General features: G+C 50.2%; 1 protein-coding gene across 1 annotated transcript in view; it reads right to left on the reverse strand.

Annotated features, from left to right (window-relative positions):
- ARID1A (AT-rich interaction domain 1A) overlaps nt 1-16,898 on the reverse strand; it is a 60,589-nt gene that overhangs the window by 2,168 nt on the left and 41,523 nt on the right. The window contains 16 exon segments of the mRNA XM_051637741.1: nt 1-1,054; nt 1,841-1,971; nt 2,710-2,980; nt 2,982-3,584; nt 5,566-5,662; nt 6,078-6,209; nt 6,701-6,851; nt 7,023-7,195; nt 7,485-7,617; nt 9,708-9,915; nt 10,427-10,636; nt 13,079-13,188; nt 13,277-13,422; nt 14,847-15,162; nt 15,742-15,909; nt 16,623-16,712. The exon segment at nt 1-1,054 is cut by the window's left edge and continues 2,168 nt beyond it. Of these exon segments, the coding sequence (XP_051493701.1) occupies nt 1-1,054; nt 1,841-1,971; nt 2,710-2,980; nt 2,982-3,584; nt 5,566-5,662; nt 6,078-6,209; nt 6,701-6,851; nt 7,023-7,195; nt 7,485-7,617; nt 9,708-9,915; nt 10,427-10,636; nt 13,079-13,188; nt 13,277-13,422; nt 14,847-15,162; nt 15,742-15,909; nt 16,623-16,712 (3,993 nt within the window).

The following is a 16,898-nucleotide window of genomic DNA, read 5'->3' on the forward strand; positions in this document are numbered from 1 at the left end:
TGACCAGTGTATTTTCACGCAGCATCTCCAAGCAGTCCCACCACCACTCCACCTTGTTGCAGCTCACCCCTTGGTCCTGCTCCTCCTCTTTCTCGTAGGTCAGGGGTGCCTGTTTGCGTTCTGGATGCTTGTGGTGTAAGAGAATCAGTTTCCCTAGGATCAGCAGCAGCCCGGGATGTTTGGACATCTCAAAGTCATTGCCTGGCACAAACGATAAACTCCTGATGATGTTGGAGACACAGATGCAGCGCTTGGCCAGAGAGTCCTGCCAGTCCAGGAGAGTGCAGAGGGGTGTCTCATCTTTACTGTGAGGTTCATCCTCCAGAATTTTGATATTCCTGTGGCTCTGAGCTGGACTAATGCCAAAGGGAAACTTGCTGCTTTCCTTTGCTGTTTCCAAAGGTTTAACCTCTTCCTCCTCCCCCGCCAGGGAGCCGGGACGCGCCGACAGCATGTCATCCATGGTGGCAGTTATCCTCTTCTCCGAGGAGCTGTCGGCTGGAGGAGCCTCTCCTTCCCTAGTGCTGGGATTGCTCTCAGCTGCTGAACGTTTCCTCAAGGCAGAGCTGCAGGAAGCTCGTTTATGAGGCACCGGCAGCTCCGTCTTGCTCTCGAAGTGGGTCTGGATGTGCTCCGTGGTGTCGCCGCCGCCGATCCGCCAGTGCAGCAGCCCGCTCTCGAACTCCTGCACTCGCCCCAACTTGTCTGAATAATCCACCACAAAGGGGTCGTTTTTCTGCACCACCTTGACTGGCAGCTTGTCAAATTTGCTCATTAGTTTTTCCTCGCTGCTCTCTAGAGGTGCTTTATCCTTGCTGGAAAACGCAGCCTCCTCTTCTTCCTCATCCTCTTCTTCGTCCTCGCAGTTCAGGCTCCGCGGTTCATCATCCTCCTCCCCTTCTTCAGGAGAGGAAGCTGAAGACTTGCAGAACCTTTCAGGATCTAATAGTGTTCTTTGCCCTGGGTCTCCCACCTCGTATTCCTTCAGGATTCCAAAGATCTCAATCAGGCAGCGCCGGAAATACTCCACCAAGAGCTCCAGCAGGCCTGGCAGCTGCAAGGGGGAAGGAAAAACAGGAGGGGAAGGAAGGAAGGGAACAGTGATCAGAAAACAACTTAGGCCAACACAAGCAATGGGAAAAGTAGGGCATAAAAAGCTAAGAATTTAAGCATTGATGTTAATTAATGGGTTCTTTTCACGCTGGCATTAAACTGTCTGCAAGACAGAGTTTTCCATCCTCTGAGCAAAGGAACACAGGCAAAGCCAGACACTGACAGTCACTATCCAAGCTGCCACCTCCCATCCACACACACAGACCTGTGCAAACCACACAGGTGTGCTCTGGGTTGTACCTCCTCCCTGGCTGGGAGGGCAGCACAAAGCAGAACATACCTTGCAGTGCTGCTGAGCAGTTCTGACAGTGGCCACAGGGGCAAGTGGCAACTAACTGAGCAAGGCTGGCCCTCCAGGCTGGCATCCCAGCCTCACCACACGCTGTCTCACCAGAGCCAGGGGTGGAGAAACACCATCAACACGAGCAGCCTCCAGCCTCTCACAGCTCTCTCACTGCAAAGACCTCCCCACTTTTACTCCTCAGTGCAGAGGCAACAGATCCATGCAGAAAGGAGGGAGAACACACCTGCACACCACACAAATTCCACCAGCCCACAGCTACCCAGACTCCACTGTCTCTCCTCAGACCCGGCGTGCTCTGCAGGCCCAGGGACATCCAGGACTCTGGGCCTACAAGGGCATGAGCTGCTTGTTGCCACCTCACTGACAGAAAACCCTACCAAATTAGCACTTCAAAGACCTGCATCAGAGAGCATCTGCACCCACCTGGCTGAGGTTGAAGGTCATTATGCTGTTGTCATCATAGAGCAGGATGTTTATGGTATCTAAGGCCCACGTACTTTCAGCTAACAGCCCGGACTTCAGAGACATCATCACTCTCCAGGCTTCAGGAGTTCCTGTAACATAAACACATGATACTTCCAGCTCCTGGAGTTTAAAAATAAAAAGAAGATACCTGATCCTGTATTTTTGGACCCAGGAAGAGCACAGTCTGTTTAAGATGATGTACAGACTGCAGGTACCAGCAATCCTTGCACAGACAGTGTAAAAATGATGTCTGAATCACAGAAGGGTTGGAAAAGACCTTCAAGATCATAAAGTCCAACTGTCAGCCCTGCACCCCTGTGACCACTAAACCACCTCCCTCAGCACCACGTCCACCTGTTTTTTGAATGCCTCCAGGGACAGTTACTTCCCCACCTCCCTGGAAAGCCTGTTCCAAGGCCTCACCACTCTTCCAGTGAAGAAATTTTTCCTAATATCCAATCTGAACCTCCCTGGTGCAACTTGACCCCATTTCCTCTTGCCCTATATCTGGTCACCAGGGAGAAGAGGCCAACACCTGCCTCAGGACAACCTCCTTTCAGGGAGCTGTAGAGAGCAAAGAGGTTTCCCCTCAGCCTCCTCTTCTCCAGGCTGAACAGCCCCAGCTCCTTCAGCCTCTCCACACAAGACCTGTTCTCCAGGCCCCTAATCAGCCTGGTTGCCCTTCTAACACAAGTTGTGAAAACACAACTAACCTCCAAAACCAGAATTCCTTCCAGCAGGGCCCTTCCACTTGACATGACCCAAGGGCAAGGGCAGCACCCATCCCCTCCACAGGCCCAAGGAGAAAAGCAGGAGTTGCCTCTTACCAATATCTTTTGCCGTCAGCCGCCTCCTCTGCTTCAACACAGGTTGTGTGGCTTCTACTGATCCCGGGGGGAAGGTGATGTCCCGTCGGATCATGGGAGGCTGGACAGCTGCTGGTGTTATATGCGAGGCAGGGACAGGAGGTCCTGCCTTCTGCATTTTCATCCCCGAGTGCAGGAATGGAGATTTGCTTGGAGAAGTGCGATTCTCCAGAGGTCTGGGCAGAGGTGCTGGGCTGGATACCTGAGGAATGTGATTCTGCATGCTGGGGGGGGGTCTGGTAATTAGACTGGGGGGGCCTTGTCATTGGGGGCACGGGGGCAGAGGGACCGTAAGGAGGCTGCCTGTTCCCATGGGAAGGCCATGGTCCCTCATGGTTGACCCTCTGGTCTGAATGCAGGATTTCATCCGTTCGAGTCACTCCATGGTAGGCCGGTCCCTGCGGCGCGGAGCCGGCGCTGGGCCGGTTGGGGTAACTGTACCCCAGCTCGTTGCGCCCCTGCCACATGGAGCCTTGCTGAGGACCCTCTGGAGCAGACTGGATGGGTCCACCCATCATCTGAGGAGGCATGTTCTGCTGAGTGTTGGAACCCGGGGGAGCCGAGACCCTGTCTCTGCCGAATTGGAAGGGGAACTGGTTCTGTGGCCCTCCGGCGGTGCGGCGGTCGGCGGCGGGGTAGGTGCTGCCGTACTGGTTGTACAGGTCCTGCTGGGGAGAGGGCTGTGCAGGCTGCTGCTGGCTGGGCTGCTGGCTCTGTGCTGGGGGCAGCTGCTGCTGGCTCTGCCCCTGCCCCGCGCTGTAGGGCACGTTGTACATCTCGCCCTCGTGCCGCTTGGCGGGCGGCCCGTAGCTGCCGTCCATCGGCCGCTTGTAGTTCTGCAGGGGAAAAAGGAAGGCAGCCCCAGGATTAGTTGCTGAGAAGCAAGGAACCCAAAAGCTCAAGAGCTGCTCGGAGTTTGAAGATATGCACCACAGCGTGGCCCGTAAGGGAACCAGAGAGTCACAGAATCATGGGATGGCAGGTTGGAAGGGACCTCAAGGATTATCTGGTCCAACCTTGCCAGGCAATAACACAGTTTAAATGAGGTGGCCCAGCACCCTGTCCAGCTGAGATTTAAAACTGTCCAATGTGGGGGAATCCACCACTTCCCTTGCGAGATGATTCCAATGTCTGACTGTTCTCTTTGTCTGGAGTCCAATGGGAATCACAGAATCATAGAACGGTTAAGGTTGGAAGGGACCTCAAAGACCATCCAGTCCCAACCCCCTGCATGGGCAGGGACACCTCCCACCAGCCCAGGTTGCTTCAAGCCCCATCCAGCCTGCCCTTCAACACTGCCAGGGATGGGGCAGCCACAGCTTCCCTGGGCAACTTGGGCCACTGCCTTCCTACCCTCATGGTGAATAATTTTGCCAGGAATAACCTGTACCCATCACCCCGTCTTTTCCATGGGACTCCTGGTAAAAAGGCAGTCTCCATCCTCTTTGCAGCCACCCTTTATGGACTGGGACAGGGTGATAAGGTCTCCCCTGAGCCTTCTCAGGGCTGAAACAACCCAGCTCTCTCAGCCTCTTCTCATCTGGCAGGTTCTCCAGTGCTCCCATCACCCTCCTGGCCCTTCTCTGGAGAGGGCAAGACTCATCTCATTGTCAACCATATCCAACACCAAGCTGGATCAGCCTTTCAGTTTCCCAAGCCAAGAGCAATTCCTTGTGGCTGGCTGGGTGGTTTCCTTGTGGGTTCTACAATGATGCCTTGGGGGCAGAGGCCTGCCCACAGAAAGGACTTTCCTGGAGAAAAGACTCAGCTCTACCATACATCCACCACAAACCTAACTGCACAGGTCCTTGTTTCCCTTCACATCCAGGAATTCTATCAGATCCTTTTGCTCTTGAATTTCCCAGCAAACAGAGGTTTCCTTTCCTATAGATTTCAAAACACAGCACTGAAAGGAGCAAGAACTATTCTCCCTCCCTTTTAAGTGTAAATGGAGAGAACAGTCAATCGCTGAGACAAAATCCAAGACCTCTCTTGCCTCCAAGGGTCTGTGCTCTAACTGGCTGTACAGTCTGCTCAGAAGCTCCACGGTCATGACTGGCTTCAGATGGAGCTCTAGGGCTTCAGAGATGACAAGTCCCAGAGTAACTCGACCTCTTGGCTCAGAGCCCCGTGGCTCTGGTTGCAGAGCCAAACTGCAGAGCAGCTGGAATTATTCTTAGCTCAGCTCAGCGAGTGCCCTCTCGATACTCTACTAAACCAGAGGACTCAAAATTATCAGGAAAACATTATGGGTCTTGGCACCGACCCAAAGAGCAAGTCATATATAAGGATTATGGCAAGTTCATTCAAAACTCTTGTCCTGAAACAAACCTGATGGTTTTGAGGAGAATGAGTAGGAGGCAGAGGAGGAACAGGGGCAGGTCTGAAGCCTTTGCCTGCAGGTTCAAGGACCCAAAACAACCCCTGAGTTGTGCAGGATGATCCACCTCAAACAGCTCCCCAGAATGATCAAGGAATGACTCCAAACAAACTCATCTGATCTCTTGGACCAAAAATGCTACAGAAACATGATGGGATTCAGAAAGTTCCAGAGGGGCAGAGAAGCCCAATAAAGCTTCCTGATCTCCTGCTGCCTGACCAGAGCACACACATCTGCAAATTACACAACCTCTACTCTCAGAACATTGCTTTGCTAACACAACACTGGGAATGCTAAATAAAACTTATTTAAGCTATTTGGTAACTTTAATTTTACACATTCACAAAGCAAACACACAGCTTAAAGAGTTTCCATTTCCCTTTTTTCACAAATAAAACCCTGCAGTTCAACAAACCAGAAACTTTCTGATAAGTTACCTGCTGCTGCTGTTGATACATGGTAGTTTGCTGGCTGGGGAAGGGGCTGCCCGAGGATGTGCCTTGAGTGGAGAATTGATTGCCATAGGAATCATGTCTGGAGAAGAAACAGATGTGTTACTTCTCTGATTGTAGAGTCCCAGGCTGGTTTGGGTGAGGAGGGACCTTAAAGATCATCCAGTCCCAACTCCCTGCACGGGCAGGGACACCTCCCACCAGCCCAGGCTGCTCCAAGCCCCATCCAACCTGCCCTTCAACACTGCCAGGGATGGGGCAGCCACAGCTTCCCTGGGCAACCTGGGCCAGGGTCTCACCACTCTCACACTCAGGAATTTCCTCCTCATGCCCAACCTCCATCTCCCCTCTTCCAGTTTTCATCCATCCCCCCTTTTCCTCTCCCTCCCTGCCCTTGTCCAAAGTCCCTCCCCAGCAGATCAGATGCACGTTTCACTATCACATTCTCAGAGCTCTTAAACTGGGAAGAGCTGTTTGTGGCACCACCCTGCACAGACCTTTGCTGCTGCTGCTGCTGCTGCGGGTAGCGGCTGGGCGAGTACATCCCTGACTCTGGGGTGGAAGGCATGATGTTTGGCTGGGGAGTTCCCGTCGCTAAATTGCCCTCAGGTCCCATGCCAGGCTCCGTCCTACATGGAAGAAACGACAAAAACCCCCACATGTGGAATTAAATTCACCTTTGCTCCTGAAATCATAGAATCACATAGGATCTCAGACTGGTTTGGGTTGGAAGGACCCAAAGACCCATTAAAGATCATCTAGTCCCAACCCCCTGCATGGGCAGGGACACCTCCCACCAGCCCAGGTTGCTCCAAGCCCCATCCAACCTGCCCTTCAACACTGCCAGGGATGGGGCAGCCACAGCTTCCCGGGGCAACCTGGGCCAGGCTCTCACCACCAGAACTTCCTCCTCATGTCCAACCTCAATCTCCCCTCTGTCATTTTTAATCAATCCCCCCTTGTCCCATTGCTACCTGCCCTTGTAAAAGACCCCTCCTCAGCTTTCCTGTAGGCCCCAGGAAATGGAAAAAAATGATCAGAAAAGTCACAATAGTGAAAAGAAAGTAACAATTTCACACGAGTTGAGCATCTCAGGATCTCAGCAGGTTCAGGTACCCACCTCACTCTGTCGTAAGGACCTCCATAGGAGTAGTGCTGCCGCTGCCCCATGGCCATGTTACCCATCCCTGGACCTGCAGCACGATTGTAAGGGTCACCCATCCCACTGTTGGGGCCCTGCCCTGAGGACATGAAGGGATCGCTTCCTGGAGCTGAAATATTGAAAGAAGGACCAATCAACACGTCTGCCACAACAGCAGAAAGTTACTTCTGGGGAAGAAGGGTGAGCAGAAGGTCTCCTACAGCACATTCCAGTGCAGAGCCAGACACAGGGATGAGCACTGAAGGAGAGAAGGGAAAGGAGCACACCAGGACTTCCTCACCTTTCCTCATACTGCTGTAAGGATCCTTATTTGGCTCGTAAGACATGCGACCCATCATGTCAGAGGTATTCATGCTGGGCTGGTACCCTGGATTTGGAGTCATGGAGTTCCTCTTCTGGAACGTAGGATCACTGCCATCTGCAAAGGCATCCTGAAGGCCCACTGAGTTACTCCTGATGGAAACAAAAACACCACATTAGAAACACAGGATTACAGAGGTCCACGATGCTCCTCAGGATACTTTTCCCCATGTGTTGTTATCCCCTAGAAGGATCTCAGACATGCTCCTCCAACAGAGGCAAGACTGTCCTACCAACACTAACCCTAATCCCAAACTCATGGTTATTCCCATACGAAGGAGCAAAGCCATGGAATCCCACCAGAACAGCCATCTATGATAGAAACCCACAGGCAACCTCACAGCCATCCAGCATGGTGGAAGAGGGTACAGTGGTTCCATACCTGATGCCTGGCAAAGGGGGCATCTGACTGTGTGGTGTTGATGCTGGAGTTGGTGGCTTCAGGTCTCCTCCCTCTGCCATGGAGCTGCTGGTGGACTGAGGTGTCTGAGGACCCTGCATTGAGCCTGAACCCGCTGCAAGAACAGAAACGTGGTGTGAGCAGCTTTGCACCCTACAGCTGCAACCCCAAACCTCTCAACATCAAGCCTCAAGAAGACAGCAGAGAGTCCTTCAAAAAAGAGACACATGAAACACGGTCAAAAAAGCATGAGCAGCTCAAAACTGCAAGGACATACTGGGCCAGACTTCCCAGAAGAACCATGAGCAGTAACAGAGCTGAGAAGGTGTGTTTACATCCTACCTTCATTCTTGACCAGATGCCCTTCCACACAGCACACCACCACTGGGGAACTGTGTGGCCTTGCCCAGGCTATCTAGCTTCCAAGGCTGATGCTCTACAGTGCACCAGGGAACATGGTGCTTCTTCCAATCACCTTCACATCCTCTTTCTACCCAGAAAGAAAGTGGGTTTGAGCCCTCCCCTGGAAATCCCAGAGTCTTCTAGTGATGGAAACTCCGAGACATCAGCTGAAGTCACCAAGTAACTCAGAACAAGGCTTCTCTGTCTGCTCTGCCCTTCGAGGGGGGTTAAGTCATGCAGGTTAATTCAAGCACCACTCCCAAGCATTCCTGCAACAGGGAATGCTGGAGATGCCGGATCTTTCACTGAACAAAACCTGTCCAGCAAGTTCCCTGGCTCTGCAGGGTGGCTTTGCTGTAGTTAAGAGCTTTCATCACAACTCCCAGGCCATCATGTGTGATCCAGCTGTGCCACCAGCTCCAGAGCTCTCCTCTGCCCCTGCTCACTGTGCCACTGCCAGGGCTCAGGTTCACCCAGTCCCTGCAGCTGGCAGGAGCTGAACTCTTAATTAATGTTTCCATTAGTTACCAGCCCCAGCACCCGATATCCCTCAGCTTCAGCCCTGCTGGTTGATGAGTCATTTCAGCTATTCATTAAAATCCTCCGAGGTCATGTCCAGGGCATGTTTGTTTACACCCCACCTTCCTGGCACCCTGTCCTCTCCTCCGTGACTCCCTCCCAGCCTGGGGAGGTCTCAGGAGAAGGAAGGGCAGAGTCGAGCTCAGCAGGGAGTTTCATTCATGGGCCCTCCCCACCGTTCCCCTTCCCTCAGCAGCAGCAGTTCAGCTCCACTGGCTTCCCCCAGGAATTCTCCCTTTGTCAGGCTGGCATCGGCAGGAAGAGGCCTGGAGACATTCCCTGCATCGCTGCCATTTGGTGTTTGTCCCCACACCTTCCCCCCTCCACCATCCCTCCCTCCCTCCCACTCACAAATTTACACACAGTTGGAGCCAGGCCAGGTCCATGCTCTGGGAATTCAAGCCCTGCTGACGCCTCCCGGGGGACACGCAGCACTTGGTGAGCAGGAACCCAAGGAGGTTTGCAGGAAACCCCTGCCCTGTGCCCACGGGGGCCAAGGCATTTCTGTCAACACTGTTGGGTTTTTGAGGGCTATGGACACACACTGCATGGAAAACAGCTCCAGCACCAACAGCTCTACCCAGATGATTGTCCTGCAAGGCCTCTAGATGCTCTGCAGCCTCCAAAAGCAGTTAATGGACAATCCCACAGTGTGATTCTCATCATTCACACAGTTACCACAGAACCACAGACTGGTTTGGGTTGGAAGGGACCTGAAAGATCATCCAGTCCCAACCCCCTGCATGGGCAGGGACACCTCCCACCAGCCCAGGCTGCTCCAAGCCCCATCCAACCTGCCCTTCAACACTGCCAGGGATGGGGCAGCCACAGCTTCCCTGGGCAACCTGGGCCAGGCTCTCACCACCCTCACACCCAAGAATTTCCTCCTCATGTCCAACCTCAATCTCCCCTCTCCCAGTTTTAATCCATCCCCCCTCATCCTCTTACTTCCTGCCCTTGTCCAAAGTCCCTCCCCAGCTTTCCTGAAAGACACACAAAAACAGAACTATCCCAAGAAGCTTCACTTATTCCCAGTATCATTCACTCCCACGTTACCAAAGTATTTACCTACACAACCAGAGAACATCTCATTAGAAACAGATAAGAGGGTTTGGTGAATTTTGGAGTCAGTCTGGCCCACAGCAGGAGAAGCTGGGTGTACAGTGCCAGAGATCCTCCAGCTCAAACATTCACTGCACACCTCAAACCACTGTCTAAACTCACCTGGAGATGGAGGCTGTATCTTAGTCTGGGACTTCTTTGAATCAGCAGCTGCAAAGATATCTGGAGGGGGGTCTTCACCTCGCTCAATCTTGCACTCAAAGGCATAAAGACACTGGATGTACTGCTTCTTCAAAGAGCTGGCTGCACTGCTGGATGTGCCCACATTGAGGTTTGTGGCCAGCTCACGCCACTTCTTGTTTTTGTTGACCTGCACAACCAAACAAGAGGCTCTAAACTCAACATGCCAGCTACTTCTCCAAGAAATTGTCTGGGAAGAAACGGACACTTCTCAGCTAAAACAAAGGATGAACTAAGGGCTAAACAGAGCAGGCCCAGTGGTGTTCAAAAGCCAAAGCTCTCTTCCCCACCTAGAGAAGACTTTTCCAACAGGGACAGATGCCAAATCAAGTGACATACAAGGTCAGCTGACAGCCAGATTCAAAGACAAAAGACAGGGTCACCAACCTTTGCACTGGACAAAGCAGGGATAAAAAAGCACCTGAATTGAATGTCACCACAGACTGCTCTCAACCAGCCACCTGGCACACTTCAAGGATGCTGGGTTTTTATTAATATTATACCCATTATTTATTTTTAAAAAATCAAAAAGAAACACAGCTGAATGGCAAGTCAGGGCTACAAATCCTCACTTGACTTGGGACTGCCAGACAGCTCTGAACACAGACCACAAATCACCACCCAAGCTGCTGGGCACTCACCTGAGTCAATCCTCCAATCTCCTTCACTGAGATGTAGAGCCTGTAAAGGTCCAAGGGTTTCCTGCCCACTGCTGGGAGGTTTGTCATGCCCATGGCCTTCTCTTCAGTAAAGGCCAGGTAACGATCTACCCAGATCTTCCTCTCAGGCTCACCACCCAGCTCATAGAGTTTGGTGATCTTCTCATTGGTTGTAGTAGAGGAACTGGACTTCTAGGAGAACGAAAGAGATATCAGGACTGAGCAGCATAAAAGCAGCTACCTCACATTTAAGAGGGTTTCCAAAAAGCAGTCAGGTGAGAGGTCAAAGTTCTGCTGTTATATTGAGAACAGCTTCATGTTAGACCTACACTTGTCTCCAACCAATTTCAGGCAAGTACCAACCAACAAAGGTGTCACAGAACCAGCCCCTCCTTGGGGAATTCAAGCAATATGTATTTTTTAAAGTGAAAGGTTTCAGGAATGCTACAGACTTCAAGAACCTCAAGCAGACTTTGCAGAGAGCCTTCTCTGCCACATCCTTTGTGGGCTTGTTTGCTAAATGTATGAGAAAACATCTTCCTGAACTGCAGGTGAGGTTCCCTGGGGCTCCTGCACCCTGCCAGGGTGAACAATGCCCTCTTGTCAGCCTCTTCTCTTGTCAAGTGGCAGAAGCCAGGTTAAACTGACACTAGAACACTGCAAATGAATCAAAATCCCTCAAAAAAGCCTGAAGATCAGAGGCACCTGTTTGATGAGTTTGGGCCAGAGGTCCCCCCAAAGACCCTCCCTCTTCCCTTGCCCATTTGCTGACAGAAGTGCAGAAATCTCCTGCCCCTCAGGAATGACCTAAGCTCCTATACTGGTTTGCTATGGTTGGCACACCAGGATTCAGGAAGACCCATGTGGAAAAGGAATTTGGAATACAAGTTTACAGTTATCACACTAGTTCCTACCCATCTGGTTCATTGAATTGTCCAAGTGTCTGGAGGTTAAACTGGGATCCTGCACCTTGCCCTGCTCCCCCCAAGTCCTTTATTGTCCTGCATGAGCATGTTGGGTTTTTTTTAAGCCCTCTGCATCCCATACACTTGGAGTAAAGGCAGAAACGGCCTTGGCATTCCAAATGCTTCCTTAAAAATGAACTTCCAAAGTAAAAATGAACTTCAAATCTACTGATGTTCTACATGAATATGCAGATGAGGATGAATCCAGACTAAGTCCTATACCCAAGACTGAGATAATCCTTGAACAGGGCAGACCAGGAGGACAGAACAACCCTTATTTGTAGCTTCTGGCACCTCCCAGCCCAAGAGCAATCAAGTCCTTGTTTGTCTAGAACAGAGAGGCAGATGCCAGAAGACGTGAGTGAGAGATCTTCTGAACCTTCTTGCAGACTGCTGGTGGTACAGGTACCCATCTCACAGAGCATTTCTTCTCCTTCAAGTAGCAGAAGAGGAGACTCCAGGCAAAGAAACTGCTTTTTTTGGTGGTTCTTTTGAAACTCGTAGCAGCGACGCAAAAAAAAACACTCCCTGAAGAACTTGTTTTGCCTCCCTCTTCTGGCTTGAACACAGGATTAGTAAGAGGTTTGTTTGTGAAACAACTATAAGTCTTTACTGTACCACCTCCCAGAGGTGGAGAGGAGATAACTGACTAGCTCCAAGCCTGCACCAGAAACAAGCTCAGGTTTGTTTACACTTCTTTTTGGCAGTTTCACTGTGGCAGGTGATAATTCCTAATACTAAATCATTTTGCAAGTGAAATCAATTAGTCCCAAAGGACTGGGAAATGCTCCTCTACATTTCTGAGCCGTTTATGAATCCCAGAAGTAAAGCCCTCAATTGGTTACATTTTCCTGATAAGTCCTGAAGAACCTCCTGGAACAGCTCAAGGAGAGCCAGGGCTGGAGACATCAGTTTTAGCTGAGGTTGAGTCTCCTTACACTGAGCACTTCAGCTGCAGGGTCCTCACCTTCACACCTCTGATCCAAGGAACAGGCTATTTAGGTATTTATAAGATCTGGGCACTTGGATAAAGCTGACCCAAAAGGTCCATCTGTTCTGGTACCTTCTCTACAGTGAATAAAGTCCAGACCAGCCCACAATTGCAATGAGAACACATCAATAAGGTGTGCCAGGCATCTGTTAGAGATTCCAGAGACAGGCTTGAACTCCTGAGTCATAAACAGGGGAGGACATTTGAATTTAGATAGAAAAGTCCCTCTCCTGGTCCTACTGAGGGCTAGGGGCTCTGCAGGGATGGCAGAGTTCAGGCTCCTCAAGAATACTCTTCTGAACACGTGGTTATTTAGTGGTTTAGTGCAAATTCAGCCAGAGCCTACTCTAAAACACACAAATACACTTTTCAAGACACTTAATTCTTCAATTATGCTCCAAAACCTCACACATTCCAAGAGAGGCTACCCCACTCAACCTGCCACACTCCTGAGTTGGAGCCATAGGTGGAAGCAGCACCAGATCCCATCCTACAGGGACAACCATGCTCATGAGAAGGCTGTTCAGGGTAAGGAGGATGAACAGATGAGGTTTCTCTCAGGAACCACACTCACCACTACACAGAAACACTGTTCAATCCAAGTTAACATGCAACACTCTTATTTCCCTGAATGCTGAATAGGATGAGTCATTAAAAACAAAACCCAAAACATTTTACCTTTGACTTGGATTCAGCTTTTGGTGTCCCATCTGCCTTGTTGTTCATTTTATTTGCAGGTGTTAATTTGACATCCCCCAGCCCCATCATTTCAGGGCTTGCTGCCATCCCTGGGAAGTTAAAAAGCATCTTTTAAAACTCATTTTCAATCCACTACAATGAAATCAATTAAATGCCTGCCAGCCAGCACTGGCTTACCTGCAGAGTTGTTAGCCATATTCCCCCCCATAGGATAGGGAGGGCCCTGGGGGTTTATCATTCCAGCCATGCTGTTAATTCCCTGTCCATAAGGAGGTCCAGTGCCCATCATTCCCCCTTGATTCATGTTGGGATAACCAGGAGGCCTAGAGAAGGCAAGGAATAAATAGACTTAATCCAAATACTAAGCATTAAGATCTTGTCTTCTAAGGAAAGCAGGTTTGCTAAAAGAAACCTTGAAGTGGAGGAGTGACTTTCTCAGCTCACTTTCCCAGCTAAAGACCAAAGATCAAGTGCTCTTTTCAAGCTTTGCTACCCTACAGCCTAAGCCTCATTCTCAAAAGGAGATACAAACCATCTGGAGAGCAGGACTTCAGTTCTGAACACTCTCACCCTTCATCCTATTCTACTACATCCCCAAACTGAGTTTCATTTCAGGTGTTAAGTTGCCTTTACTGGGAAGAATAGATCTGCAAGTGAGAATACTTGTCTGGATGAACAGTGTAGGCTCCAGCCACATTTAATAATATTTCTAGATTGCCTTCCCTTTTGTCACCCCTACAAGCTACATTATTGCACACAGAAAACCTCACCCACAAGTGTTGCTCAAACTTGTTACTTGAAGGATGAGACTTTTATGCCTTTATTGTTGTTTGGGAGCTTGACCTCTTGGCAGTTACAGGTAACATCGGAGAGGAGACTGCAGAAGCAGCCCTTAATTCAGGAGAGAGAGCACAATGCCCAGTCATGAAACAAATACATCTAACTGCTTTACTGGGGGAACCCAATTTATAAGCAAGTTCATGGCTCTCTGGTTGGCCACATACACCTAACTCTGAAATGTGCAATGAAAAAAAAACAACCCCAAAAAAATAGCTGCAAAGTTCAGTGCTGAATTCCAGCTCCCTTTCCCACAGCTGCTCATGGAGGCCCTAAAAGGAAGAAGTTCCTGACACTGGACAAGCACTGCCTTGGTTCAGACAGATGCAGCTGGATTTATGGGCTCTACCACACATGGTGTCTTTTCAGTCCTTCGTGTAACAAAGCAGAGCAGAAAGCAAAAAACAACTGAAGGGGATCTCACAGTGAGTCAGTTTTTCACCTGTGAATGTTAAAAATTCCCTAAGCATGTCAGTCCTGATGTGTTCCAACACGCTGCTTTTCCATGCTTTACACTCTTTCTTTTTTAACACTTCAGACACTTTGGACGTGAGGAAAAAAAATCTTTAACGTGAGGGTGGTGGAACACTGGGATGGGCTGCCCAGGGACGTGGTGGAGGCCCCATCCCTGGAGACATTCAAGGTCAGGCTTGATGGGGCTACATGATCTAGTTGGAGATGTCCCTGCTTATTGTAGGGGGGTTGGACTAGATGACCTTTAGAGGTCCCTTCCACTCCAATATGTTCTATGATTTATGATTCTACGACTGATGAAGGGCAAAACCTTCTAGAACTGGATGTTCAGCATCACCCCAACTTTGAGTTATTCCATCCACAGCTTTGAAACCTCCCTCTGACATGGGAAAGGGTTCAACAGAGAACCAGGGGGGTGGGAAATCTCATTCCATACCTGGTCTGGATGGAGTTGGCAGCAGCATGCATGGCAGCAGCAGCTGCCTCTTGTGCTTTGCGGTTCATGCCAGCTGGAGGGGGACACATCCCTGTCCCCACCTGAGGTGGCATATTTGCCATGTTAGGTCCATAAGGTCGGTTGCCCATGGCTGCATGGCTCATCCTCCCTGGAGGAAGCCCACTGTATGGTGGCACACCAGTCTGCCCATGCATCTGGCTCCCTGCTCCCATGGGGTTCATGCTTCCTCCCATTCCTGGACTGGGGTAGTTGGCATTGGACATAGCATTGTAGTTTGGCTGCCTGGGATAACCTCCTAAGGAGATAAAAAAAGTGGGGAAGACAACATCATTCAACTAGTGTGAATCACCATAAACATCTTCTATCAGCAAATATTTAAAGATCACTAACAGAGATGAGGGGGAGTGTTAACACCTCAACAAAAAGTCAAAGTACTTGGATATAAGCCACAGAAAATATGTTTTGACACAGCCAAGTAACAACACTGATTCAAAAGCTGCCTGAAACTCTCCCAAACCTCAACCAAGCCCAGTGAGCTAAATAGTCCAGGACAGTCAAAAAACCCCCTCATTTAACCCTTTCAGGAACATGCAGTTTTCTTCCCCCACAAAGAGAACTGGCCCTTCTCTGTCACACTGGATGCATGACATACATCTTTTTAAAGGAAGGATCCTGCATTTAGAAGCACAAGTACCCCCGACAGCAAACCCAACATGAACAAAGCTCCTTCCAGCTCATGAGACTCATGCTGTTTTACATTACCCACACGTTACCAGGGGACAAATAAAACCAGTTTATCAAAGACAAGATGGTTCAGAGAGAGGCCTTTTGTCCCTGCTGAGCTCAGTTCCCACCTTGAGGAGCTGTGCCTCACCTTGAGGTCCGTACTGCCCCCCCTGGGGTCCGTAGCTCCCCATGGAGTTCTGCTGGTAGGGCCCCATTCCTGCATGCATCTGTCCTCCAGAAGACTGACGTGGAGATAAGGCTGAGCCAGGCTGGGGTGAGCTGTACTGGGGCATCTGAGGGTTCCTCTGCATGTAACCTGGGCACCCAGAGGGTGGAGCAGACAATTAGTAGTGCAAAGCATCCAGAGGTCCCACTGGACACATGTTCTTAGGTAACTGCAACCCCCAGGACCCACTAACAAAATCCTTCCAGCAACAGCCCAGGTTTTACAGGGGCTGCTATTAAGGAGCCAGTGTTACCTGCTAAGATAACAGGTCCCATTTCCTGTGTTACCCAGAAAAAAAACCCTACAACTTGGTGTCACAGGAGTTGACAGTACAACTCTGCAAACCCTGGGGGCTTCTTGCTGCTGTTTTTTGTTGGCTTGTTTGTTCCCTCAGGGTGACAACTACAAACCTTCAGCCATGAGAGCTGAAACTTTACAGACATTTTCCCTCATACCACGCTTATTCTCTTAGGGGGAAAAGGGACACGATATTGTCCTGAGCACCCCTCATTTTCAAGTTTAAGGTCAGGGGATGCCCTCAGACCAGTAACATTTACAGGAAAGTTTTTCAAAAGCCACAGAAAACCTCTTACAAACTGAACTACTAGTTTGGATGGAACTTCAAGAAGCCAAACCACGAGCAGCAGTTGAATGTGCTGCAAAGTGTCTGAACACTTGCGGCTTATAAACCTGGGGCAGCTTTCAAATGTTATCTTGACAGAAAATTCATGTCATCAGGCCAGGTAGTTTTTAGCTCCACATCTTCTAGCTTTACAGTTCAAGATTGAACTCCTGCCACACACCTCGATCTTGCGCGATGCTTGACTGGTTCATGGAAGGGTGCATGATACTGTCCGACTGGCCGCTGGGCGGTCGGGGTGGCATCTGATTGCCTGCACCACAGAGAGGAGAGTGGTTGAGCACCAAAATGGCACACCACAAAACCCAGGCTGCACGAGGATTAAATACCAACACCACAAACAACTTGAGGAGAAGGGCATGTCAGCCACAGTGAAGAGAAACAAGAGTGAGACCGGTCACATCAACCCAGCAAAACGACACTGCTGGTTTACCAGCCA

Source organism: Apus apus, chromosome 21, assembly GCF_020740795.1.
Source record: "Apus apus isolate bApuApu2 chromosome 21, bApuApu2.pri.cur, whole genome shotgun sequence".
Lineage (NCBI taxonomy): Eukaryota > Metazoa > Chordata > Aves > Apodiformes > Apodidae > Apus > Apus apus.